This window comes from Callorhinus ursinus, unplaced genomic scaffold, assembly GCF_003265705.2.
Source record: "Callorhinus ursinus isolate GAN/ISIS: 27379988/994484 unplaced genomic scaffold, GSC_fseal_2.0 scaffold5, whole genome shotgun sequence".
NCBI classification, from domain to species: domain Eukaryota; kingdom Metazoa; phylum Chordata; class Mammalia; order Carnivora; family Otariidae; genus Callorhinus; species Callorhinus ursinus.
The window spans coordinates 23,678,065-23,703,646 of NW_027397067.1; the positions used below are offsets into that span (position 1 = coordinate 23,678,065).

Here is a 25,582-nt window from a genome sequence, read left to right on the forward strand (position 1 = left end):
TCAAACCATTTCTCTGATCCTGAAAGAAGCTTACTTTAATGTTTTATTTTAAAACATGAGCTTTATTTAATTCATTTCCAAACTCTAGAAATGAACACAAAAGTGATATGAGCTAACTCATATGGATGTTTTAAATGAGTAAGGTGATTACCAAATACAGTTTGGGGGCATTTAAGTGTGCCTGTGCATGTGGGCATGTGCATAGGTGTGAGAGAGAAAGAAAGTGTGAGTGTGTGTGTGTGTGTGTGTTGTGTGCAGTGGGGGTGGGGAACTGAATAGAAGTCCTTGCTACCATGGGGTCCATAAGAGCAAGTGGCAAGGGGGTGGATCAGGTGAGTAAAGTCCGGTACAAATGAATAAACTTGGCAATATGGTTTATCAAGAATCTTAGGTATTTTTAATTCTGAGTAAACCAACCACCATTTGAAATAAGACATGTGAATTGCAGGTGGACTTGGAGTTTTCATAGTGGAGTGGTAAGGATGAAGCTGCCTTAGAAACTCCAGTTGATTTCGGTCAACCCGTCATCTTTAAATAGATATACAGCCATTGGCAGGCTAGTTGTGGACCACCTTTTTTCCAATAACCTTTGATGGAGATGATCCTCGGTTTCTGAACTGTAAATTTTTACCTATACGATGCTCTAAAGTTTAGCCATCTTGTCTACTTTCTCTGCCTGATTATTTTTCTGAATTATAAAATTTCAAATGTAACCACACTTTTAAAGAAATCCCATACAATCATCTGCAGTTAAAGACTTTTAAGAGGAAAGCAACCTCTCTTCATTAGACATTCTATAAAATGAGAGCTAATTGAGAGTGTGTTAAGCACAGAAAAGCCATAGCTTTGACTTTGAAAACGCACATCAATTGATAAACCGTATCTTAACATTAGACTACTTTCTAACCTAAGGAGAAAATTGAATCAAATCTCCAATAGAAAAATTATTGTGGAATTGAATCTATATAGTAAGGAGGAACATACCACCTTCCCAGAGTCCTTACTTTGCTTTGAGATGTTGCTTAACTACACATTTTAGGGAGTTCTTGGAAGCCTTGACAGTAATGACGTCACTTCATATTAAAATATGGGAGGCTCCTGAATACTCCAGCTGTTTTTCCCCTAAGCATCTAAACTGAAGAATTTATTTTCAATATTGAGTCAGAAAATTCATTTTAGAGTTGGAATTTCTGACTTCTTGCCGAGCCTGACAAACCCTTTAAGAAATTGAGATCTAGCAACTAAAATTTAGAAGAAGACTTACTATAATTTTTACAGCAATTTGGTGGGGTGGGGGGTGTTAAATAATGTAAGAACTACTTGAATTCAGCTTCCCTTCCAGTAGTCCTCTTAGGCAAAAATGTCTGTGACAACTGTCTAAAGATATATTAGCATGTGCTGTTTTCCTTCCAAAGAAAATAACCAGTGTGTCTTTTTACTGTATATGGGTGGGAACAAGAAGTTGCCCCATACATTTTATTTAAAAAGTATATCAGCTGAGCAAAGAGTTGTTTAGTCATTTGAATGGGTAGTCTTGAGCCAGACTTGTAAGCAGCAGTTGCTATCTGTTTTCATAAAATACTGAATGGTATGTTGATCCTGACTCAGCGTTAAAGTCCTGTGCAATGAAATAGAAAACCGTGTGGACTTCCACTGAAAAGCTGAGGGCGCTCCTACTTCCAAACCCTTCTACTACTGCCTTTGCCTTCAAGACCCTCTTCCTTCACTCCTGTACCTTTTAGGGCCTAGCACATTTCCTAATACGGTCTTGCCTCCCCACTGCAGCCCTTTTCTGGCATTTTTGCATATTAGAGCTGCAAGGATCCTTAGAGTTAATTTTGTCACATCCCTTGTTTTCTGATGAAGCTACAGTTAAATGGCTTGTCTAAAACTTTCTCTCTTCTTGCCATTAATCTCTTGCAGCATCTGTTCATTCCCACCCTCTGTGGCATAGTATGTGCTCTTTGGTATAATTTTTTTTTATGCGTTGTGCCGTGAAATTCCAAAATAGATGGCAAGCTGTCTGAAGGCAGTTTGTTCTATTCTTCCTATTTGTTTTCCCCTGCTTGGACTAAACTCCACTCCTAAGACTCAACAGTCAATAAACGAGTGTTCAATAGGCTAGACTGCTGCTTAAAGATTCAGAAGATCACCTACTCAGGATGCTCACAGAAGCCTGTCTTGTGAAATTTCAAAAGGTAAGCCTTATGGTGGACTAACTCAACGCTGTGCAAGACTGAGGAGATCTCAAAATGGGGCTGGCCCACATTCATAATGGTTTGTATCTCCTTTTGTTTTGCTACACAACTTTTCCATTCTCTCTGCCCCACCCGTGTGCTCACATTTACTGTAGCGTATTAACTCTGCTCATTGCCGCGTGCTCCCATTTACTATGGTGTATTAACTCTGCGCATTGATGCGAGGCTAGCGACTTTGAGAAGGCCGGTGTTGATAACCTGGTTGGAATCAAGCTCAAATCGAATGTATGGCAACCATTCATATGTCCCAATGGCTGGGGCTCAAGGAGAGAATTCCCACTGCAATTCCCTCCTCGATTCTTAACCTCATACGATTTCTTTCCCTGCACGTTGAAAGTTTTGGCTGTGCTCAGCATTATTCTACACAGCCCTCTGGTCTGCTGTGATGCGATGCTTCCACCTTCCAGGATTCTTCTATCACCAGCAGTTTAGGGTAGACTGTAGTTAGTATAATCTGTTGTGCAAATTCACGTCAGGGTTAGCACAAGACCAAGAAGAATATATGCAACACGATGCACTTTAATGTTGGCATAATCATAGCAACCATTCACTTAGGCGCTCTCTGTGGCTCTGTGCGATACAAAAGCTTGAAAATACCTTGCTCGTCTCCTTTGAAACGTGGCAAGTTGGCCTTGCAATTCGCAAGCCTGTATTTTCCCCAAAACATTAATATTGCTTCGCTTGTTATTTTTTAAGAATCTTAGCTTGCTATTTTGACAAGACAAGAGTTTATCTGTAGATCCTTTTTGACCAAAGAGCTGCATTTGGCCTTTATACGTGAGCAGCAAATTGATCCCTGATTAACCAGAGGGGGGAAGCCAAAGCATTTAACTCCAGGCCTTTTATGTTCTGAAGAAATTTTGCATGGTAAAGGGCTAAATCTGTCAAATAGCTAGTCGGTAATTTACTTCTATTGATATGGTAGTCAGACAAGATAATTGGTAGTTAATTAATAGACCACTTAACTTAAAAGGTTTCACAGTTTTAAAATACTAATTACTGAATTAGGCATTTATCTATATCCAAATGTCTAAAGTCTATTTAGTTAAAATCCATCCAGGAAAAGTAAAAGCCCACCAGCTAGATCTGAGTAATGTAGCACTTAAAGACATTAGTGCTATGGTACCTAATATCTCATGAATGGTCCCTAATCATTAATGTTTAAGTTCCTGTGTGATTTACTGGGTTTTAATCTCAAATGCCGTATTGTTCTCTGGTTAGAGAAACCTAGTTTTGTTCGCGGCCTCTTAGATTTAGACTCTTAAGTATTCATATAAAACTACTTGGCCAGTACTTCCTCCTTCAAACCATAATATTAAGAATTGTTATACCATATATTTTATGAAGTGTTATTTTCCTATCTTAGGATAGCTACTAAAAAGTTGGAATTCACGGCCAGTTTTTAAGTCTGTACTAGAACTGGCTTCTGTTGTTAAATAAATATATGCATAAAAATCAAGCTTCAGGAAGACTCTCTAGGTCTTGAACTGAACTGTAAATTGACATGGAGTAAGCATACTTTATCTTATTAATTCTTGTGGTCCCATTTAAAAACATCTCTCAGGTAGCAACTACTCAGATACTTGGGACTGTATCCCTAACAGGGTCTTTTCATAGCCTTGTTTCCTAACACAAAATAAGATCACCTGCCCCTTAAACATGGCGTTTCTATATTTGGTATGTTACATGGTAGGCCCAAATTGCTTCTATTGCTACTAGAAATCAACATCTATGACATGATACAATGTCACTTTACGTAACTGGTATGAGCAGGGCACCATCCTATTAAAATCCTTGCAACATCTTTGATGTGTGTTGGAACCTGTGTCTGGTTACCTCAGTTTAGAAAATATTACTAAGTAACCAAGATCATATGAAGAAATAGCAGTGCCCCCCTCACTGCCAAATCCAGTGTGCAGCTTGAACTTGCTACAGAATGTGATCCTGTTAACCATCTCTGAAACTCCAGCCTTTAGTTTCCATGATAAGCCCACTTTCTGCTGCTTCTCTTCTGTCTTCCCAGTCCTCTCGGCCTCCCTGCTTCTGAGATGGAATGACTAGTACTACATGCTCAAACCTCTTCTCACTGTGCACCCCTAGAGGGGTAATCTCTTGATTTCAGTGGCATCATCTGATTTCTGAGACAGTTCCCAAGTTCACACAACTGTCTTGCTGTTTCACTCATTCCCTAAAATCAACAAGTTTCAAAACTGAACTAACTCCTTTTTGCCCCTTCTTGAATCCCCTGATATGGCCAGGACCAGGCTTGGGAACATCAGCAGTATCTTTAATTCCCCATCCTGCCCACATTCATGGGTCCTGACTGTTGTGTTGCTACCATGTACTTTGATCCCCTCCTTCCCAGTCCTGTGTCCTCCCCTGTGCTTCCATCACCTCTTGCCTGGACTTTGGAAAGAGTCTCTGAACTTCTTTTCCCTGTTCCCAGCTTTTGCTCTTCAACCTATGGTTATCCAAGCAGACTCGAATTTATTACCTGCATGCTTAAGGATTATGCTAAGAACCTACTCCAAACCTTTGGGTAGCCATATTGTTCACAGCATGAAGTCCAAGCTCATTAGCATGGCAGCTTAGATCTTCTAAAGCTGATTTCCACCTGCCTTCCAAATTCATCACCTATTATATCTCCTGGTCAACCCTAAACTCCCCCTGGGCTGGACACCTCACTGTGCCATGATGGAGCCCTGTGCGCTCAGCTGTTCTGCCACCTGAGACCTGTCTTACTGGGAGACAAAAGAAGTTGAATAGTTTAAACAAAATGTATCACTACCTCTGGGAAGGGGAAAAAATATTCAAAATACTTTCATGTTGACTTAATAGTATCTTTATGGATTAAAGGGGCGGTCCCTGTAGAGTAGTTTAAAAGTTTAAAAGTTCCAGTTCAGGGAATGGCCCATTCTTGTTTGATTATGTGCTATTTATCTCAATTCCTAGAAGCGAAGTTGGTGTTTGTTCTTTTCTCCCTTGTTATTTCTACATCTAGGACTTTATCCATTATCTGTAGATAACGTAGTAGAAATTAACCTATAGGACACGTCAAAGTGAAAGCCTTCTTTAACAACTGTGCTAACACTGAATAGCTTTTTCAGAAAGGCTGAATGGGGAGGAGTGTTCCCCAGGTGGGGTCCTCAGCCATTTATTGCAGGATTGGGTGACAGGGGCCTAGAGAAGAGCTACAAGCCCCATGGCCAAATACTGAACTGTTCACATTCTCCCGATTTATTCTGTGCCCTTAAATTTGTTTTTACCCTAACCATTTTTCAGATTTTTAAGATCTTTGGCATATTCTAGTGAATTCAGTTAACTTGAATAAAATTATTTTCAAGAAGTTTAATAACCTCATTTGGGACTTAGAATAATTTTTTGAAGTAGGAAACACCTTGTATGTTCACTAGCTAAAATTTAAATTAAAAAAATAAAGTAGGAAACCCCTTTTTTTTAAGTTCCTTCAGTTAAGGAATATTAATAGCAGACTCATCTAAACTTTCTGTTCTGTTTCAGAAACTAAAATTAAGCCTCATTCATTTATGATAAATAGCCTGTTTGCCTCCATTTAATCCAGATACCGGCCTATATGGATAGATGTGTAGATGACATGTTTGTTTGCTTGTTTTGGAATGCTCAATGAATAAAAGCCTCATTACTATGGTGCAGTTATAGCCAACAGACTGGTAAAAGCCAATTTGAGCCGCTGTTTTAAGTCCTAAATACCCAGGATGTTTTTGGAACCCCAAATTGTACTATGCTGAATTTCCACTAGGGGGTGTCCTGGCAGGGTGGATTTGTATCTTTCTTCCTTCTGCACTCACAAGCAATAATTTTCCCAAGATAAAGGGCCTTTTGTAGCTAATCTTTGGAGTATGACAAACTCTGATAGTCCTTAAGAAATAGGGAACTACTCCCTGTCTCAACTGAATGAGTTAAATCCAATGTTTTGAGCCTGGAACTCTAGGGATCAGATTAAAATGTGTTAATCTCTTGGTTTAATTAGTGATTTTTTTATCTCAGAAGTTACTATAGGGGTTAGCTATTCACGGAACTACCCCTTTCTTATAGTTTCTATTAACTGACCTAAAAAATTCCTTTTAGGCTGCGACCTCTTGTAAACATAATGGGAAAATAACCCAGAGGATGGAATCTTGTAATTCTTTCTTTGAAAATACTGAGTGGACAGGTAGAGCATACAGCCAGCCCTTGTGGTAGGGCAGCCTTAGGGAACTTCCCTGTGTTGTGACCTAACACTGTTAAGATACCATTGTGCAGAGTAAAGGTTGTCAGAGCATGGCCTTGGGATTTAATCACGATTACCCTGACGCTTTTGGCCCGCCAGTCAGTCCCCGTCCGCCTGGGTTTGCAGGCTTACGCCATCCCAGCACTGGAGGGTATGCCTTTCAACACGAGGAATGCTAACATCATTTACTTGATTTTACCCAGCAAGGCCCATTCTTGAATTCCTTTTTCTTTTTATTTGTCAATTCTCTTAAAACTCAAGTTCACACCTGTCAGGGACCATTTTCCTAAATGCTCTGAAACTAAAATTAAGTGAACCACGGGGAAAAATTGAATATCCTCTCATAATGATCATAAAACTTTCAACACTGCAGCAAATGCTGCTAGAATATTTAACAAGTGAGGGCAATTACTGCCGCAACCTTGAGTGCTGTCAAATTAGCGCAACTGACAAGCCACTTACAATGAATTCACATTTGGAAACAAAACATTACTTGGTCTGTGAAACTTTCAAAGATCACACAAAGTTATGTGTGAAAAGATGGCAACCATGTTAACATTGTAAAGGTTGTTTTTTTGTTGTCGTGTGTGTTTTTTTTGGTTTTGGTTTTGGTTTTGGTTTGGGGTTTTTTGGTTTCTTGGTTTGGGGAAACAGTGGTGTTTCTCATTTGCTGCTTGCGTAAAATGTGAGTTTCTTGCCTTTCAAATAGCTTAGTACTGGAATTTTTAAATATTAACAAGGTTCAGCTTCTTAGTGTTATTCTAAACAATGGGGCTCAAAATAACACTTCCCAAATCAATGTAACTGGGAAAATATTTGTGGTGTAACTTATGGAAGCACATGGGTATTTTGAGGACAAGTGAAACTTAAAATTCAAAGCTTGAATTTTCCCACCTGCAAATTGCTCTTAACATACTGCCCCCTACTGATTTCTCAAGGATTTTTAAAAATGGGATATTTCTACAGTATCTTGGGAAAAAGAAACATCAGGTATAATAAATTACCTTAAAATAGTTCTGTGCTAACTTTTAGTATTTTTATGTCTGCTGGACTCTTCTCTGTCGAGCGTTATAATTTATATTTTAAAACTGTTGTTGTCTGCTCCCAGTAAAAGAGGACTAAAGGAAAGGATTACAGAAGAGGTGTTACTGGAAAGCATTGTTTCCCAGCATCAGCTAGGATTCTGGATGAAAGGGGTCAGGCAGCCGAAGCAGCTGCTCAGCACTATGGTTTTGAGGCTTCTGGTTGTCAGGTAGTAGGTTTCTGCCGGAAGCGAGTCTGGCACTGCCTGGAGGGTAGGGAGGCCTGGGAGCCATACAAAAGAAGAATCAGGAATTGCAGGAACTTGAAGAAACAACATAACCAAAAATAGATAGCACTTATAACCAAAAGAGCCTATAAATATATGCTTAATGAGCCTGGAGTGCATTTACCGTACTTTTATATAGCACTTAAATTTTACAGACCCTTTCATAAACACTCTTCTCTCATTTGAGCCTCAAAGCAACTATGAATTAAGTAGAGCCATTATCCCCATTTTTATGGATGAGGAAACAAACGAGAGAGGTTATAGGAATTGCCTAAGGTCACCCCTGGGGAAAGAAGAAGCTAGGACCCAGTCCCTTATCCTAGGACTGTAGTTTAGAATCTCTACAAATATTCACCTGGGCTACATGTTCAAAGCTCCTAGTAGATTTTCCTATGAGTCACTTATGCTTTTGCCCTTTGGTATAATGAAAGAATCCACCTTCAAATGTTGATTTTTTTTTTTTTTACTAGCATAGTTCATTTAGCAATGACTAATGAACCCTAGCTTAATATCACCAGAAAGTTTGCTCCATAAATTAGACAAGAATGTAACATTCTAGACTAAAGAGCCAATACCACATTAGAATTTTATTACTAAAGGCCAATTCATGTGTTTTTCCATGCTTTTTCTGTAACTTTCCATGGTTCACATCCGAGATGGTTACTTCATTGAGAAGACTGTAGGATATCCTTGGTCACTTAGCTTCCTTGCTTTTCCTAGTTCACATGTCAGCACTGACAAGGTGGACACAAAAAGCGAATAAACAAGGCACTTCAACAAGGATTGGCTGCACAAAGTTCTATAAATACTTGGTACCAAAATGTCAGTAACAGGATGGTTTTAGTTTTTTGTTTTTTGCTGTTGGTTTTTTTTTTTTTAAAAGCTTATCTCCTAGAAAATGTAAAACCTTTATTCTGTTACATAATAATCTTATGGGATTAGAATTCCAGATAACTCCATAAGCTTTTCCTTTGGAAATGCTAATCATGGATTTTCAAAATGATGCACTTTTGCCCAGTTGATGGCGTCCAAACTTATGGCCCAAGCATCTGATTTGTAAAGGGCTAAGTTTTTCCTAGGTATGATTTCCTCACAGGCTTACCAAAGCATGAAAGCTTCAGAAAGGTAAATGAGAAAAACGGAACAGGTAAAGGCTAAGGCTGAAAGCCCTGTCTTGAAAGCTGAGCCTTCAAAGCCTCTATGGATGTGGGGAGAGGACATTGAAGCCTCCTCGATCTGCGTCTGTGAGCTTGTTCTAATGGCTCTGGGGTATCTTAGTCCATTTAGTCCATCTGCACTACTAGAACAGAATGCTGGACACTAGCTGCGTTACAGATGACAGGAATTTATGTCTCACTATTCTGGAGGTTGGAAGTCCAAGAAGATGAGGGTGCCAGCAGATTCCAAGTCTGGTGAGGACCCACTTGGTTGGTAGACTGCTGTCTGCTGAAACCTCACACGGCAGAAGGGGTGAGAGGCCTCTCTGGGGCCTCTATTAGAAGGGCACTGATCCCATTCCTGAGGGGTCCCTAAGGCCCCACCTTCTAACACCATCACAATGAGCATTAGATTTCAGCATGAATTTGGAGACACAAGCATTCAAACCACAGCAGAGGGGCTTGCTAGTGCTAAAAATGGATCCAGTGCAAATATACAGAGAATCTGTCCGTAAACTCTCATAGTTGTCCATAGAAGACTCTGGGTGAGCTTGACGTTGGTTTGAACCAGCCCTTAGCTTAATAAACATTGTTGGGGAAAGGGTGTGGAGAGTGGGGCTTCCCAACCTCTAATATGCTGGTTCAGAGAACACGGGTAGGCTAGAGGGTAGCGAAATCTTGCAGTTTTGCTGAGTTTCTAGGAGAAATTGATGTGAGGCCACTTAAGGTTTAAAGTAGACAGATTCCCCAGCCCACCCTAGAACCTTGTGCTCAGTCTGTGGGCCAGGGCAGCGGCATCAACAGCATCACCAGGCAAGCTACACGTTAGAAAAGCAGACTCTCAGGCCCCTCCCAGACCTACTGGATCAGAATCTGTAGTTGATTCCAGATCCCAGGTGATTCTTTGGCACATCAAAGTTTGAAGAGGAACTGATCTTGAATATGCATTTTCCTTTCCACTTTCTCAATATTCTCCTTCCTGCTGCCTTTTTGTTTTTCTTTCCTGAGCTAATCAGCCCTTTAGGAATCTCGTAGACAAGAAAAATGCCAGACCACACACTCTGTGTTCCAATCCTAGTCTAGGTTTATTTATTTTTTTTTTATTTGGATTCCGGTCCAGTATCTAAAAGGGAGAGTGCAGGTGCTATCTTGCTCACTATTCCCCTTGGTGGCTATGCCCAGGGTGGAGTTTCCAAAGCCATAAGCATCATGGAACAAAGTCAAGACCCTGCAGTGAAGACTACGTTCTTCCCACCCAGGAAGTAAGTACCACCTTGCCTGTTGTGTATACCCTCTTCCTCCACTCCTGGCCCCTGGCATATTGTTGGCTTCTAGTATTGGATAACGGAGGGCATGGTGTCTCATATACTTGCGATACCTAAGGGGAGGTCTTCCTTTTTAGTTTTCACAATTTAGTAATGTTTTAGGTGGTTTAGCCAGAATTGTGATTGACAAGTGATTATTGCTGTCTTCTATTCCACTTTAGTCCTGTTCTCCCATGAGGAAGCTAGAATATTACCAGACTAGTTGCTGGATCTGCAATTATTGTCCTTGAAGATATTTCTTAATTTAGTAGTGGAGTGGTAGTTCGAAGGTATGGACATACAAACTAAAACTGATGGGCTTTTGAGCCCAAATTTAAGTTGTGAGTTTTTTAAAGCCCAGGATGCCTTCCGAACCTAGAAAAATGTCATTATGCTATGAGAACTAAAGCTTAGAAAAAATCATCACTGGACTGCATGGAACTTGATTTGCTACTGTGCATGTTCTTTCAGAAGTTCACAAAGTTTTCTCTTTAACAGTGCCTAATACAATATAGGTACCCCTCAGACTCTTATATATAATAAGTAAATTCTTTGTCACTACCATGCAAGTTTAAGAGTAAAGTTTTCAGGAGTGACCGCTTGATTATTTTACCTTTCATTTAGGTAAAGATTTTAATTTTTAAATTTTTTTTTAAAGATGTTATTTATTTGTCAGAGAGAGACAGAGAGTGAGCACAAACAGGAGGAGCAGCAGGCAGAGGGAGAAGTAGGCTCCCGCTGAGCAAGAAGCCCAATACGGGACTCGATCCCAGGACCCTGGGATCATGACGTGAGCCGAAGGCAGATGCTTAACTGACTGAGCCACCCAGGCACCCCGCAATCTTAATTTTTTTTAAAGACTCCACAGTAAGCAAACTAGGAAGTAAGGGAGAATTTAAACTGTTTAGACATATGAAATACAAAGGATGATGGAAGATGATCTTGAGGACACTGTTGGGCCATGCTATTGGAATAGAGGCAGGAGGGACAAAGGAGTCCTGCCCCTTCAGATGGCCTGAGCAGTGGCTGAGCTTGTGTGCAGTGTTTATTCCTCATGAAAGTGGTTACTAGTCACTAGAGCAGAACCGGAGCCTCTGCCCTTTGGAAGATCTGTCTTTATTACAGTTTCTGGGATGTGAGTTGAGTTTGGGGCAAAGCAAAGGGATTAATGACAACATGTTGTTTAGCAGACTATTTGGCTGCAATTTTGTGGGTTATTTTCATTATTCTATAAAGCATTATTAAATAGGGAAAGGGGCCTGAGCTTGAAGGAGATCATGGAACACTCCTTTGATGATCTAGGACTCAGCCAGGGGGAGGGTCCAGGAAAACAGCACTTCAGAAACCGTGTTCAGCATTCAGTTTCTTTTAACATCCTGAACTTCCATGAACTCTAAAACACAGAAATATGATTATTTTGCAGAGAATGTGCAATTTCGTTAATATGTAAGAGGCATGAATTCAAGTTACTTTATTCTAAAAGGCAGAGTCATGACATCATATAAATGTTTAATGAACAGATTTTTACTGCTTACCAGCTGCTGGCCTCTGCACTAATAATGGACCTGATACCTTGCTGAGTCATTTACGAGAGTCTTATGCAAGGTACACGTCAGTGTTACAACTTGTATTTCCAACGCGTGGTAGGAATCGAAGAAAGAATTATTGGACAGAAGTCGTCATAACATCTTTGAACAAAGAAACCTTGGAGACCTCCTCTTTTTGTCTCACAAATGAGTTAAAATCAAGATTCAAAGAAGTCAAGTAACAAGGATGGTTAGTTGATTGGCAGCTGGGACCATGTGATTTTTGGACTCCAAAGACCAGTGTTCTTTCCAGACAGATTGAGTTTTCAGTCACCTCCTTTCCAGTGTTTCTGCATAGCAAACCCTAAAATTCAGGGGAATGTTGATGTCTGAGTGGCTGCCTTGGGCTAGATTCATCCCATGCGTTAGCAGTGGGAAGGCAAGTTAATGAAGCATTTATTTTTGCTGAATAACTAATGGTGTCATCATCTAGGTGTTCCTTTGAAAAGCCTAGCTCTTTTATTAGCTTCTTGGTTGTAGGGCAACTGTAGGAGTGTACTAGTGCATGTGTGTTAAGCATTAACTGCTGATGCCTTCAAATGTTAAACTAATCCCTGTAGCCTCAAAATAATAAAAATATGGTAGATGTCACATTGGTAAGAATTCAATAGTTAGGACATACTCTGTAGTCTCTCCTCTATGGCTAAAGACAGAGCAGTATGTGTCAATCTGATAAGAGATTTTGTGAAGTCTGAAAGAGTAGTTCCAGGCTTCACTATCTTGGGGCTGTGTTGCAGTTTGTTGGGAGACTTTTCTGTCTCCACAAACACACCCAACTAGGGAAAAAGGAAAAAAAGCTGTCATTCAGTTACATGAATTTCAGAATTTGTGCTGTCAAATGCAACTACAAGATTTAAAGTCAGTGCATTGCTAGCAAGTATAGATTTAGTTTTTACTTCCTAATTAAAGATAATTTTGTAGTGAAAAATTTCAACTATCACGTTCTGTGGTCAAAGTGAAATTTCTTAGTTTGGTGGTCAGTATGTTTACTAAGCAGATAACATTTAGATCTACAGAATTAAGAGTATTTATCTAGCCATATGTTCCTTTCCCAGGTTAGCTTGGGGGTATGTCACCATTTTTCCATCTTTAAACACACTAATGATTTATCCTATTCGCCTTTTTTTTTTTTTAAGATTTTATTTATTTATTTGACAGAGAGAGACAGTGAGAGAGGGAACACAAGCAGGGGGAGTGGGGGAGGGAGAAGCAGGCTTCCCACAGAGCAGGGAGCCCGATGCAGGGCTTGATCTCAGGACCTTAGGATCATGACCTGAGCCGAAGAAGGCAGATGCTCAATGACTAAGCCACCCAGGTGCCCCTACCCTATTTGCCTTTTTAACACCGTTCCCTGCAATAGTTTGTACTACTGAATCACAGTTTTCCAGGAGCAGTGACTGAGTGTTCGGAGAAGAGTGCCACCAGATGTCATTTTAGCCTTGTAAATAAACAGTATGTTCCTTTGTGATTCTGATAAAGATAAGTTACTCTGGTAGCAACAGAGGCAGAAGGAGCAAAACACCAAGTAGAATTATTGAACTACTTGGAGGGGTACTATAAGGATGTCCAGTTAGATGTTCTTTGTTCAATGGAGTCTTGATTGTTGTTTCTGGGTTTTGTTTTGTTTTGTTTTTTTCTTCTCAGATCGTTTATATACTGCTCTTATTTGGAGATTCTGAAAATCCTTACACATCAGAAAACTATTATACATGTGCTGATGGTGTTAATCCTTTTCCCATCATAATATGATTTATGGCCCTCCTTAGAAACAAAAGTCTCCTGTTTCTTGGGTGTTCAAATGAGAACTAAACATTTTAAAAGGATTCTTTTTAAAGGATGTCTTTTCTGGAATTGACCATAAAACAGTTACACAAACACACAAAAATACAGTATGCGGCCTTTTCCTTCTGCGAGAAATTAACTTGGCTTTTTCCTTGGTGTCCATTAACCTGGAATGGCTTACAAATACAGAGAACACATTCTGGGTGTTTTAGCTACACCTTTAAAATGTCATCAGTCTCGAACATTTCAAAGCCAGACTTTGCCGGATACCACATTTCTTCACATTCTCTTTTGTTTAACTTTAGGCTAATTTGCCCTGACAGTGCAGCTGCAGGCCCTGCATCCCAGTGTGTCATTAAAAGCACCAAGAATGATCTAGAGGGTTAGAACTGTTGGAAGTTAATTTGGCGTAAACCTAACTTTCAAAGATTTCTCGAGATAGGACATGTCATGTCTATGTCCAGTCACACTTCTCTTTAAGAAATTCTTGTTCATATTAGAAATATGACCTTTACATTATCTTTCAAAGTGCCCAGGGCTTTGAAGAGGAACCCTGAGGAGCTATAGCGACATTAGACTTAAGTATGTTTCATAAGAATGTCAGGGTCCATTTCAGTGTCCTTCCCCCCTTCTTTTTTTTTCTTTTTAGTCACATAGCAACCCAGTCAGCTGGTGGCCAATTATGGTATTGGGAGTCTTATGATAAAATTACTCATGGGTGTGCAAAGGTCTATCTCCACACTTTTTAGCCAGAGTTCATTAGTAAGAGTGCTCTCTTTTTGCAGATAAAGTGATCCCTAGGTCCATTCCAGCTTTAAATTCTCCCACTGACCATAACAATTAGTGCATATGGGTTGCTGACTCTGAGACCCCCCAGATCAAGAGTCAGCCATTTTTTCCTGGTGAAGAACTACAAGACCTCTGTTTCATAGACATTTGAACAAAAGGACATAGCGAGGAGTGCAGTTCTCTGGCTTAGGTTAAGCATCTAGCTAACCTTGCCAGCCACCTCTGGCACCAACTAACTCTGTACTTTAGAGGTCATTGTACTAGGTGGTCACTTGTGATCCAAGTAATCCATCCTTCTAGTGAAGATAACACAGCAGTCCAGGTGTTCGGTGAGTGATCTGAGTTGCCCCTCTCAGATTCACTGACGGCGGCACATGCGTGAATTTATACTTAAGCCATTTGGGTGTGCTCTTAGATTTGCCCTTGATGTTCTTTTAATGACTCTTTGAGACAAAGTTAAAGATCACGAACCTTAACTTGAACTGACTGGTGTCATGGCAACTAGCACTTCACCTTTTGCTGGTCCCCATCTTGTACATGCTGCAATATTTGTGCGCATTAATAATTCATTGCAAAGTGCCAGATTTCTTTGTGCTGTCAAACTGTGTCAGGGACGGAATATGCTGTATCTCAGATGTCATCTACCAGACTGTTGAGGGCAAGAGTAATTAGAAAAGAAAACTAGTCAGGTTTCTTGGGAAAATTCCTGAAAATGTGATGCTTTTCTAGCCACCCATTTATAGCATTTTTCCTGTAAAGTAAGGGATAGAATTAGTGTTGATCAAAGTTTATTTGGTAATGTGCCCCAGACATAAGGCAGGACTTGGGGTTGTGGAAGTAAGGCGCGAGCAATAATTGCTCGCCTGCATTCAGGCAGCAAAGGAAATGATTAACAGCCTTCGTGCTCAGTCACGTGGATCCGGCTCCAGGGTGAGCCCTGAAAACCCAAGTTTAAAAAGAAACCCGAATGGTCCTGATGTGAATGCTCTTATCCCAGGCTTACCTTTGCCTGGCACACAGTAAGAGCTGAGTGTTTGACCCCAGCCTTAGAAGACAGTGAGTCTGGGTTCCCAGGCTGACCCTGGCCTTGGATGGCTTTTTTCAGCTCCTAGTTTCCTGAACCTTGTTTGTTGTGCTCAACATGGATAGCGGTTGTAATTGTGGTATTAGACCTATGATCGGTGCACTTCCTAAACAAAGAATATAGGCCTTTGTCTTAGGATGTAGAAAATGCAATGACGCATTGGATTTCATTTATACAGAAAGCTGTGTTTGTCCCTTATTAGGCAAAGAAATCACATATTTTAAACTAGACACTGACCTGCCACTACCTTTTTTTTTTTTAACCCTCTCTAAAGAAAGCTTTATATTAAAACAAAACTGTGTCACACTTTACTTAGTTACTCAAAGTAAAGCATATTTCCCAGAAAAATGTTTACAACCCACAACTGGAGAAGATTTTGGTCACTAAGCCATATTTGGATTCTTTTGTTTCCCTTCTCTTTTTTTCTTTTTTTCCTTTAAGTACAAAACCAGTAGCTTAAATGTCCCTCCAAACTAATTGGAGGGAGGGCAGGGAGTGAGGAAAGCAGACCCAAGTCACATTTTTTAGAATATGCAGCCAGAGTACCCTGTGCATAAACTAGAACTATATACTTGATATACTGATTTAACACAATTAAGTGCTGGTAAGTGTAAATTCTGCTTAGAGACAAGTACAGAATCAGCTCCCATTTTAGCCGTCATTGCTTGGCCAGATCATAAAACAGTACCTGCATGTAATAGATGTTCAAGAAATAATCGTTGAAGGAGTAAGTTAATACCACAGACTAATTTCAGGAAAAGGGGAGGGGTCATTAATCAGTTTCAGAACCATGCAACAAATTAAACTTAAAAAACAGTTAGGAACTTGTTAATCTTCTATCACCTGCCTTTATGTGGTGCTGGGGATCTGGATTAGTCATTTAACACCTGCAGGCAACAGCATCACACACGAGTCCAGGGAAGTCATTAGCGCCAACCTGCTTGGTGCCCATGTGTTTCCAGGCAGGGCCAGCCACCAGCTAGAGCGAGTGGTCACTGGCGATGTGAAAAAACAGGATCAGGGATGCGGACTCGCCAGGTAATTAAGCAGCAAGTTCTTACTGGTGTTCTATATTGTGTGTAATTTCTTGGGATTTAATATTGAGACTCCCCACTTAAGAACTTAACGGTAGGGTCCTTTGTACTAAATCTGTCCCTGTGTTTCAAGACTAGGCAAACTTTTAATACTGAGAAATTATCTCTGAGTTGCATCAAGAATACATCTTACACTTTTTTTTTTAGCTAATCTGGGAACGATTAATCATAACCAGATACTTAAAAGAGGACTTATAGTCTTGATTACTTAAAGATATGTTTTCTTATTTAGATTGGAATATATATCCTTCTTTATGATGTTACTTTATTGCAGTTCTGTGATATGGCCATATATAAGTTGTAGAGCTTAAAATTGAACATATAATGACCTAAAGTACCAGTTCTTGCCTTTTTTGGCTGACAAGCACACCAAACTAATAATTACTATCCTAATTACCCTAACCATTCCCACTTCTGCAAAGAAGTAAAATCCAGCTGAAACATCTGCTTCTTGGAAGAGAGACACTCCAGCAGTAAGCCAGGTCTCCAAAGTTCACAAGGAACGTTACTCACATTCTCTCCTCCACAGTGCCCATCACAGGGTAGTAGTCCTGCCATAATCTTTGAAAAAATAGTCAATATCTTCCAGCTTAGTCTGAGGCAGCTGGGCAAATAAATATAAACAATTAAAATCAAAATACCACAAAACGTATAATTGCAAATGGTACTGACCACGTCTTAAAGAAATACAAGGTGGTGTAGAATTACATAAAGGCTCAACACCTTCAGTAGATAATTATTTGAAAGCTCCTGTAACATAAGCACGTTGAAAAGCGCAAGAGGCTTTGTAAACCTGTGATTAATATTATACTTTTAATTACGTACGAGGGCATTGGGAGTAGACTGTCAGAGAAGAGAAGAGTTCATGGGTAAAACCTCACAGGTGAGAATAAGTGTGCCCTGGGTAACCACAGTGAGGAGGCCCAGACAGATGGGGTATGAGTCGGGGGTGGGGGGGATTACATGATGATCAGGAGTCAGACTGGGAAAGACCTTGGGACACTTCACAGATGTTCATCTGGCAACTGTGTGCATCATGGATTGGAATGCGGAGAAACTTCAAAATAAATGGAATGACTGTTTTTGATCTTGTACGTGCAAAAGTTATTGTAACAAATTAGATATTTATGCAAAAATTCAGTGATCCCTTAGCCAGGAAATCCTCAGAGAAGGGGCATGCAAGTCTTCTTTAAGTCCACTGTGTATTGTTTGGGTTTTTTAACTTCATAAATCATGGGGAAACTGTGTTGGCAATGGGATATAACTCAACAGTAGACAGATTACTCTTTGCTGCTTTCTTTTAAGAAGCAGGTTATAAAACTGTTGGGAGCCTGGTAGAGTAGTTAATAGATCATCTTAAGCAATTTGAAGTAATTTTTTTTTTTTTTTTTTAAATACAGCCTTGTGTCTTGAAGGTGAAAGAGCCAGAGGGGGGAGAAAGAGTTTAGCGAATAAGAAATAAGGGTCTATTGCCCTGGAACTGCCACATGCTCAGCTATACTGAGTGGCCGGGTACCTGCTTCTGTGGGAAAGTCACTGCCCTGTAAGCCCCCCAGTGGAGTGTGGTCATTTAGAATGCTGGAAGCTCCTGTCCATTAGCATTGGACACATTTCTCATTATAATGATCCTGTACTTTTATCCTGCATTTTTACATCCTGAAATACTATACCTCCTGTTAGTACACTTCGGTAAAGTTTTAGATGCTGGAAGATGATGCTGGACGATCTCTTCATTTGGGGGTCTCTTCCTGTTTAGACATAGCCATAAGGGAGACATTAATACAAGGCACTTACTTGTGGGTAAGCTGGAGGCCCCTCACAGACCGTGAGATAGCTGTGTTAAAATGTCATGAGCATAAAAAGATCCCTGACCTGGGAGTAGTTTAGATTAGCAGATAACTATCACTTGAAAGGTGATAAAGAGCCTTCGACTAATGGCTTTCTTTTCATCTCTGGCGATTGTCCCCAAAAGCTCTTGTGTTACGGTCTTGTTGGTCACGGCTTCTAATAGGCCTGCCACACCAATGATATGGTGTTATGCTAACCAGACAATCAAAGGATCTTCTCTTTTAGTAAATGAGATTTACTAATTAGATTTTGAAACAAATTGGAAAATGTACCATTATGTGGGTAAAACTGATTTTATTTGGCTAAAACATTAGGTAGGATTGGCTTTTAAATGAAATTCACAGTGTCTGTTCTAAAGCTTGACTCTTAACTTTTCTTTCAGACCACAAAGGCTTTTCTTCCTACCATGCTGGAGATTAATCATGGTCATATTGTGACAGTTGCAAGTTCCTTGGGATTGTTCAGTACTGCTGGAGTTGAGGTTTGTGAGATATAAAGCACTTCCTTCATTCAATCAGTTTATCTTGTGTCAAGTATACCAAAGTCCTCTGAAGAGTGCCTGCTGCCCATACATTCATGAAAGCACTCTGCTCGACCTGTGTGCTGTGTGTGGAATGTTCTGCAGTAACCCAGGGCCAGCTGCTAAAGTGTACCTCTAATACCTTCTGCCATAAAATCACTTATACTAGTTTGACAAAGCCGCAGCATCAGGAAAAGTAGGTGGACTGCTAGTCCTTGGTATGCCCCCTTTTCATTAGCAGTTTTGCGTAATGATGGCGGGGAGGCACAGGGTCAAGAGTGAAACTGTGGAGGGCAGTGGCAGTACCACGGGAAACAGATACGTGAGGCCAAAGGTTGACGTCCTGTTTGGGTCGACTTGCTAAAAGTGAACTATCTTGTGTCAGTCCATCAGAGGAGATGGTTATGGCGGATGTGAGGTGTCTTTCATTGTTAAGTTTGCAGAACTGGGCTTAACCAAACCCCATTCTTTACCATATTCCAATAGTAAAGCGTGTGTATATATATATATCATTCTGTGCTGTTTGTCCTCTGGGTGCCTCTAGCATAAAATTGAAAACCTCACCCCCATGCAAATAGGCAAAAGGACACAGAGTAGATGGCTTCCACGTTCTGCATTTCCATTCCTACATTTAACGTGGGGTAAGGGATAAGAACTTTCTATACCATGTGTTCTTAGATTAAGGTCTGGCTTCAGTTTACAAGGTATACTTACCATTTCCATTTTTACTTTAAAGAGAAAATCAGATCATAATAACTTATAACCTAAGCTAGATTTGCCTTTCTCTCCTAGCGATAATGAAACAAACTGGATTTTCATTCTCCTTTACTGAACAAGAGACCATTTGTGAATTTTCCAGACACTTCAAAGTGAACCTCTCCATTTTTAGCTCCAGCTTGTTAGCTTTTATAAAATCCTTTGTGGTAACTTCCACAAAGTAATATGATACTTGGTCGATGTGGCAAAAAGTGTTCGTCTGTTTCTGCTGTTGCTTTGAAAATATTATTTCTGCACTGAACCACATCAGATATCTGTCTTTGAAAATGCTTTCCTTTTCTTTGCTTAGTCACCTGTAACCTTCTGTATCAAACATACAACCAGAGTAATAGGATCAGGGAAGCTTGGGCTTGGTCGATTTGGTGGGAGATCTGTGCACATACTTAGTGTTTCTGTTCTCTTCCCCTCTAACTCAGGATTATTGTGCCAGTAAATTTGGAGTGGTGGGTTTTCACGAATCCCTGAGCCATGAGTTAAAGGCTGCTGAAAAGGATGGAATTAAAACAACGTTGGTTTGCCCTTACCTTGTAGACACGGGCATGTTCCGAGGCTGCCGAATCAGGTCAGTGAGAACCTATCTTATTACTGATAAAAAACTGTTTTAGAAACCATCTTTCCATATTGGGAGAATACGTAGAATTGTATCTTGCACTTTATCATTTGACAATTAAACCTGTTACAAACCTCACTGATCAAGGTTTGAAAAATTCAGGTGAATAAGATTAACGAGTGAGGGTCTGGTACCACGCTGATACTAATGTGAGGAAGTCAATCTGGAAGCATCAGACAGGAATTGGCCTCTTTGCACCGTCAAGGAGGAAACATAAATATCCAGGGTTTCCCTTAGAAGCTACTTCCTTAGGAGTTATTTTGTTTCTTTAGTATTAGTGTTGGTAAATGAATGTGACTTTGATTTGGATATGAAACAATGTGACTGTCACAAAAGAGTAAGCCTTTCTTCTGAAAAGCCCTTTGAATTTTGCCCTCCAGATTTGGGAGCTTTCTCTTCGCAGAGAGTATATGTAGGTAGATTCACTGTAACAGAATGAGAAAAACTATTTAGATTTACTAAAAACGACATAAAATACCCACACATTTTGAAAGGAGGCGTATGGGAATATAAATGTCAGGTCATGTCTGACTTGAACTAGCAGAGTAAACAAAACCAGGAATCGTTAAAAGGATACTTGTAAAGACATGCTTACTTTGAGATCTTTGCTTGGATGAATTTGAAAGGCAAGGGCAGATAACCAAACCAGTTCCCCGTTGGTCAGGGCCGTTCTTAACACATCCTGAAGCTGGCCACACTGTGAAGTAGGTGGAGCTCCATTTGAGTCATTCCAATCTCTGGCTGACTCCAAGTCTGGACTGGGAATGGACTCAAGCTCTGCCACTTTTCCCAAGCGCACGCACACGTGTGTGTGTGTGTGTGTGTGTGTGTGTGTGTGTGTGTGTGTGTGTGTTGGTTGGTTTCTTTCTTCGTCTTGTATATTTAAGAGCCAATTGCCTAGGGTCTAAGGAGCCCTGTTTCCTATTTAGCATGACAGGTGTCCAAAGCTGTGGTGGGACAATGAAAAGTGAAAGGAATAAATTATACTATTAGGTTATTTCAACGTGTCATGTAATGAATTCAGCTGAAGCTGGGATGTCTATATGCACTTCATTTCAGAGACCCCTGAGAGAAAATACCTTGGTTTTCCCTCTTGGGGCATTCAGGAAAGTATATAGCTGACTTACTTCACTTAGAAAAGTTATGCCGGTGTTACACACCGTCATTCTAATAACACTCAGCACTAAAAGTCTCGTATTGTGTTTGGGTTTAGTGTTTGTTATGCCAAACACCCTCTTCTTTTTCTACTGAAAAAAAATAGAAAAATAATATGAAATACATTTTAAGGCATTTTAAAAAAACATTGTCTCGGGGCGCCTGGGTGGCTCAGTCATTAAGCGTCTGCCTTCGGCTCAGGTCATGATCCCGGGGTCCTGGGATCTAGCCCCGCATCGGGCTCCCTGCTCCACTCCCTCTCCCACTCCCCCTGCTTGTGTTCCCTCTCTCGCTGTGTCTCTCTCTGTCAAATAAATAAATAAAATCTTCAAAAAAAAATAAAATAAAAACATTGTCTCACCTTACAGAAAAGCAGACCAATTTTGCTTTTTTTTTTAACCCGTTTTCTAGACTATGCAAATAAAATGTATTCATAGTAGGAAAATTTGGAAAATATAATGCAGAAAACAAAATGGACCTAAGATCCTGACACTTAGATAACCTCACTGTTAATGTTTGGATGTATTTCTAGTCTTCCCTACTTTGTGTTTATTCTTAATTTCATTTTTTGAATATTTAACTTTCAGGAAAGAAATTGAGCCTTTTCTGCCCCCTCTGAAGCCTGATTACTGTGTGAAGCAGGCCATGAAGGCCATCCTCACAGACCAGCCCATGATCTGCACCCCCCGCCTCATGTACATCGTGACTTTCATGAAAAGGTAACTCTGTGGGTTCCCTCCTAGTTCGGGTGTCCCCGTGCCCACCCCCAGAACCTACCGAGAGCCAGCATGCACTTGCTAACAGACCCCTTTCTTTTTTCAGCATCCTCCCTTTTGAAGCAGTTGTGTGCATGTATCGGTTCCTAGGAGCAGACAAGTGTATGTACCCGTTTATTGCTCAAAGAAAACAAGCCACAAACAATAATGAAGCGAAAAATGGCATCTAAGGATCTTTTTTGTACGGATTATCATTTCTATCAGAAGACGATCAAGGTGTTTGTCCGATCCACATCAGCATTACTGACATTCTCTGGATTCTAAACCCATGTTGACTTTTTTTTTAAATCAATTTTAAAAAAATAAATAAAGTGCAAATTAACTGACTAGACTACTTGGAAAATGTGATCAGCAAAAGTGAGCTAACGTTGTTGCCAACAGGGTCCTTTGAGGCAAAACCCTAAAACCAGTCAAATCTTTAAGACAAGCACTGTGTGACGTCTCCAGGCTACCATTATTTTTCTTAAAGAGCAGAAAGTCTAGAGATGGTAACGTCAGTGTGTTTCACCTGTGTGGTGGTTTGTGTTTTTTTAGATCTCCATAGAGTTTATTAATTCTTGTAATTAAACTCTAGCCAATTGACACCCTTGCAACTTCAAGGACTGATAGTGCTATATTTTCTCATGTTTTCTAAGTTTCAGTTTTGCAAAGCCCATGTGGCTGTTCATGGTGTTTGTGGGTACAGCTCTTTTAAAAAGGAATTTTGAAATCTCCATCAATTCAAAGTAAATGATGTTGATTGTTACAGTAGCGGGGATCAGGTCTCTTTCTTAAAGTCATAAGGACTAAGTGTTAGCCAAATTTTTAATTTTGTCTCTGAAATCTTTCCTTAAGGCTCTATTCCTCTGGAGACCTAGTTATCCACAAAGGTCATACATTTTCTACCTGTGAATTTTGCTGCATACAGAAAGTGCCCTTTCCTCAGGAAGTTGCTGTGCTTCATTTATTTGAATGGACTTTTATCTAGAATACATAGCAGCTCTGCAAAGGAACAGTTTCTAAAAATGGGAGCTTCTGCATTAAAAAAAAAGTCCCCATTTTTGTGCCAACTATGATTAGTGAGGGGGAAAAATCATATTCTATGGAGTACGTATGGAAGGTTGTAAAGATTCTTTTGAAAGTTTTATTCACATTGTAGAACAGCAATTGACATTTTTACAGTATTTTTTTGTAAAGCAAACTATTTTGTGCCTTGAATTTGGTAAATGTGTATTAGTGAAATGTTGTTAAAGTGGACTTCTACCTCTGTATCTAAATGTATACCATCCACTTGTAAATTACTATAAACTATTATGTGATTGCTTTTTTTTTTTTTTAGAATGTCTTGTTTAAATAGCGACCAATGTTTAAGGCTATTAAAATAAGCCATCTTTTACTAATTAATTGGGAAGTTTTATAAAGGACTGATTAAATTTAAAGAGTTAACTTACATGCCACTGACAGTGTGATTCTTAGTGATCACCAGTATTGTAGAGAAAAGCATTGTGTTCCCTTTTTTTCATATCACACCTTAAAAAAAATGTTTGAATGGAGTAATGTTCAGGAACAGCCATTAACAACTTAGGGTGCCATACACTCAAATTCCCGTTGTTAACCATCTACTTAGATGAGATGCTGTATCAGGGGCTTGTTTATCCTGAAAGTGGGAAAATACCATCTCATTACCTCGGTTAGTTTGTCCCCCAGAGCAAATCAGCACTGTAACCACATACAGGAAAGTCCTGCTCACTGTGACTGTCCCCAAAGCTGGTCTTAAGGAATCGCTTCATTTATGTTTGAATTTCTCTAAGAAGTACCACGTTCTTAATATAATGCTACTTTGACGATGATTGCTGTTCTCTCTGAACATGAACTCTCCCCTCGTCAAACCTACATACTAGTGTTGATCACATAAGTATTGCCAAAGTTACTTTTCTTGCTGATTAATAATCTACGCTCCCTGCCCCCCGCCCCACCTTGTCATTCGTGCTGACTCTCTGTTCTCTTTTTTTGTCATCTGGCCCCTTCAGGCCAACATTCAGGGCCACTGTGCTCAAAGCTAGCACCCAGAGAGCACTTCTGTCCCTCATCTATAACTGATTTGTGCCCTTCTCCCCACCCCCCAGCCTTTCAACCAGTTTAATGATAATCATATTGAGTGGAATCAAAAGTTGTGAAGCCAGCAAAGATAAATTCCAACTATTTTTCCCCCTTGATCTACCAGGTCTGCCACTCTGTCACAAAAGATTAGATTAGCTTGACAGGATTGAACTACATAAAGCCAGCCTAGTTGGGGTGCGTGCTTGTGTGTGTGTGTGTGTGTGTGTGTGTGTGTGTGTGTGTGTGTGTTTAAGTATCCTGTTTCCTTGAAAGGCTACAGCTTTCAAATTTTTCCCAAGTTCAAAAAAAAAGTCAAATGTCATTTTCAAAGTTTTCTTTTCCAACTGGCAGAAATAATTCTAAATTGGTGTTGATCTGAATCTTGGAAATTTGCTTTTGCCTCCAACAAAATTTAAAATCAGTGGGGTTTGGAGGAGGAGGGTAGTTCTTCCCATGCCAAATTTATTGCCTGTGTCTGATTAAAAAGAGGAGGAGGGAAAGCGGGGCTGTGTTGAGCCAGAAAGGCTGGGACACGGGGCCAGGGGGCCAGGAGGAGAGTCGGCAACCACCCACAGTTGAGAGGCATCTACTAAGCCCGAGGGCCTAGCCGAGGGACTCAGGTAGCTTTCAGTTGACTCACCCTTTCAAATACCAGTAACTATGTGAGTATGCTACAAATGGAGCCTCAGCGTGTGACGAGTTCTCAGCGAGGTGGCATTTGAGAGAAGCCTTGAAGATTGAGGATGTAGCAGATGGAGATGAGAATGGGAGCTTGGGCGTTCCAAGGAACTGAAGGTCAGGAAAGGCTCAGAGGGTGAAAAAAATTATACTCATCGTGCCTGACATAGGACACACGAGAAGAATGCCATGCGTCCCCTAAGTGGATCCCATCTTGAGGATAGCCTCCATTTCAGGCTGAGGGTGGAGAAGAGAGAAGCCCTAGGAAAGGACATGTGCGGAGTTGTGAAGTTAATAGAATCAATTCAGTTGCTATAAAGACTTTAGGAATACAGGAAAGCTGGGAGACAAGGTAGGAGGGAGGCTATTGCAAAAGTCAGGCGTAAGAAGCGATGAGCATGAAAAGGAAGAGATGGCTGCTTGAGTCCCACTTTGGAGCTTAATGACTTCATAACGACTCATGAGCCGGCTTGTATTCAAGCGGCATCAGCAGAACAGTGAACCTGATCTCAGCAGCATCTTGGAGA

General features: G+C 40.3%; 1 protein-coding gene across 1 annotated transcript in view; it reads left to right on the forward strand.

Moving 5' to 3' along the window:
• RDH10 (retinol dehydrogenase 10) overlaps nucleotides 1–24,122 on the forward strand; it is a 28,136-nt gene extending 4,014 nt beyond the window's left edge. Inside the window, exons 3-6 of the mRNA XM_025870725.2 lie at nucleotides 18,843–18,941; nucleotides 20,174–20,319; nucleotides 22,110–22,241; nucleotides 22,345–24,122. Of these exons, the coding sequence (XP_025726510.1) occupies nucleotides 18,843–18,941; nucleotides 20,174–20,319; nucleotides 22,110–22,241; nucleotides 22,345–22,468 (501 nt within the window). The 3' untranslated portion in view covers nucleotides 22,469–24,122. The remainder of the gene's footprint in view (nucleotides 1–18,842; nucleotides 18,942–20,173; nucleotides 20,320–22,109; nucleotides 22,242–22,344) is intronic.
• Nucleotides 24,123–25,582: the final 1,460 nt, after the last annotated feature.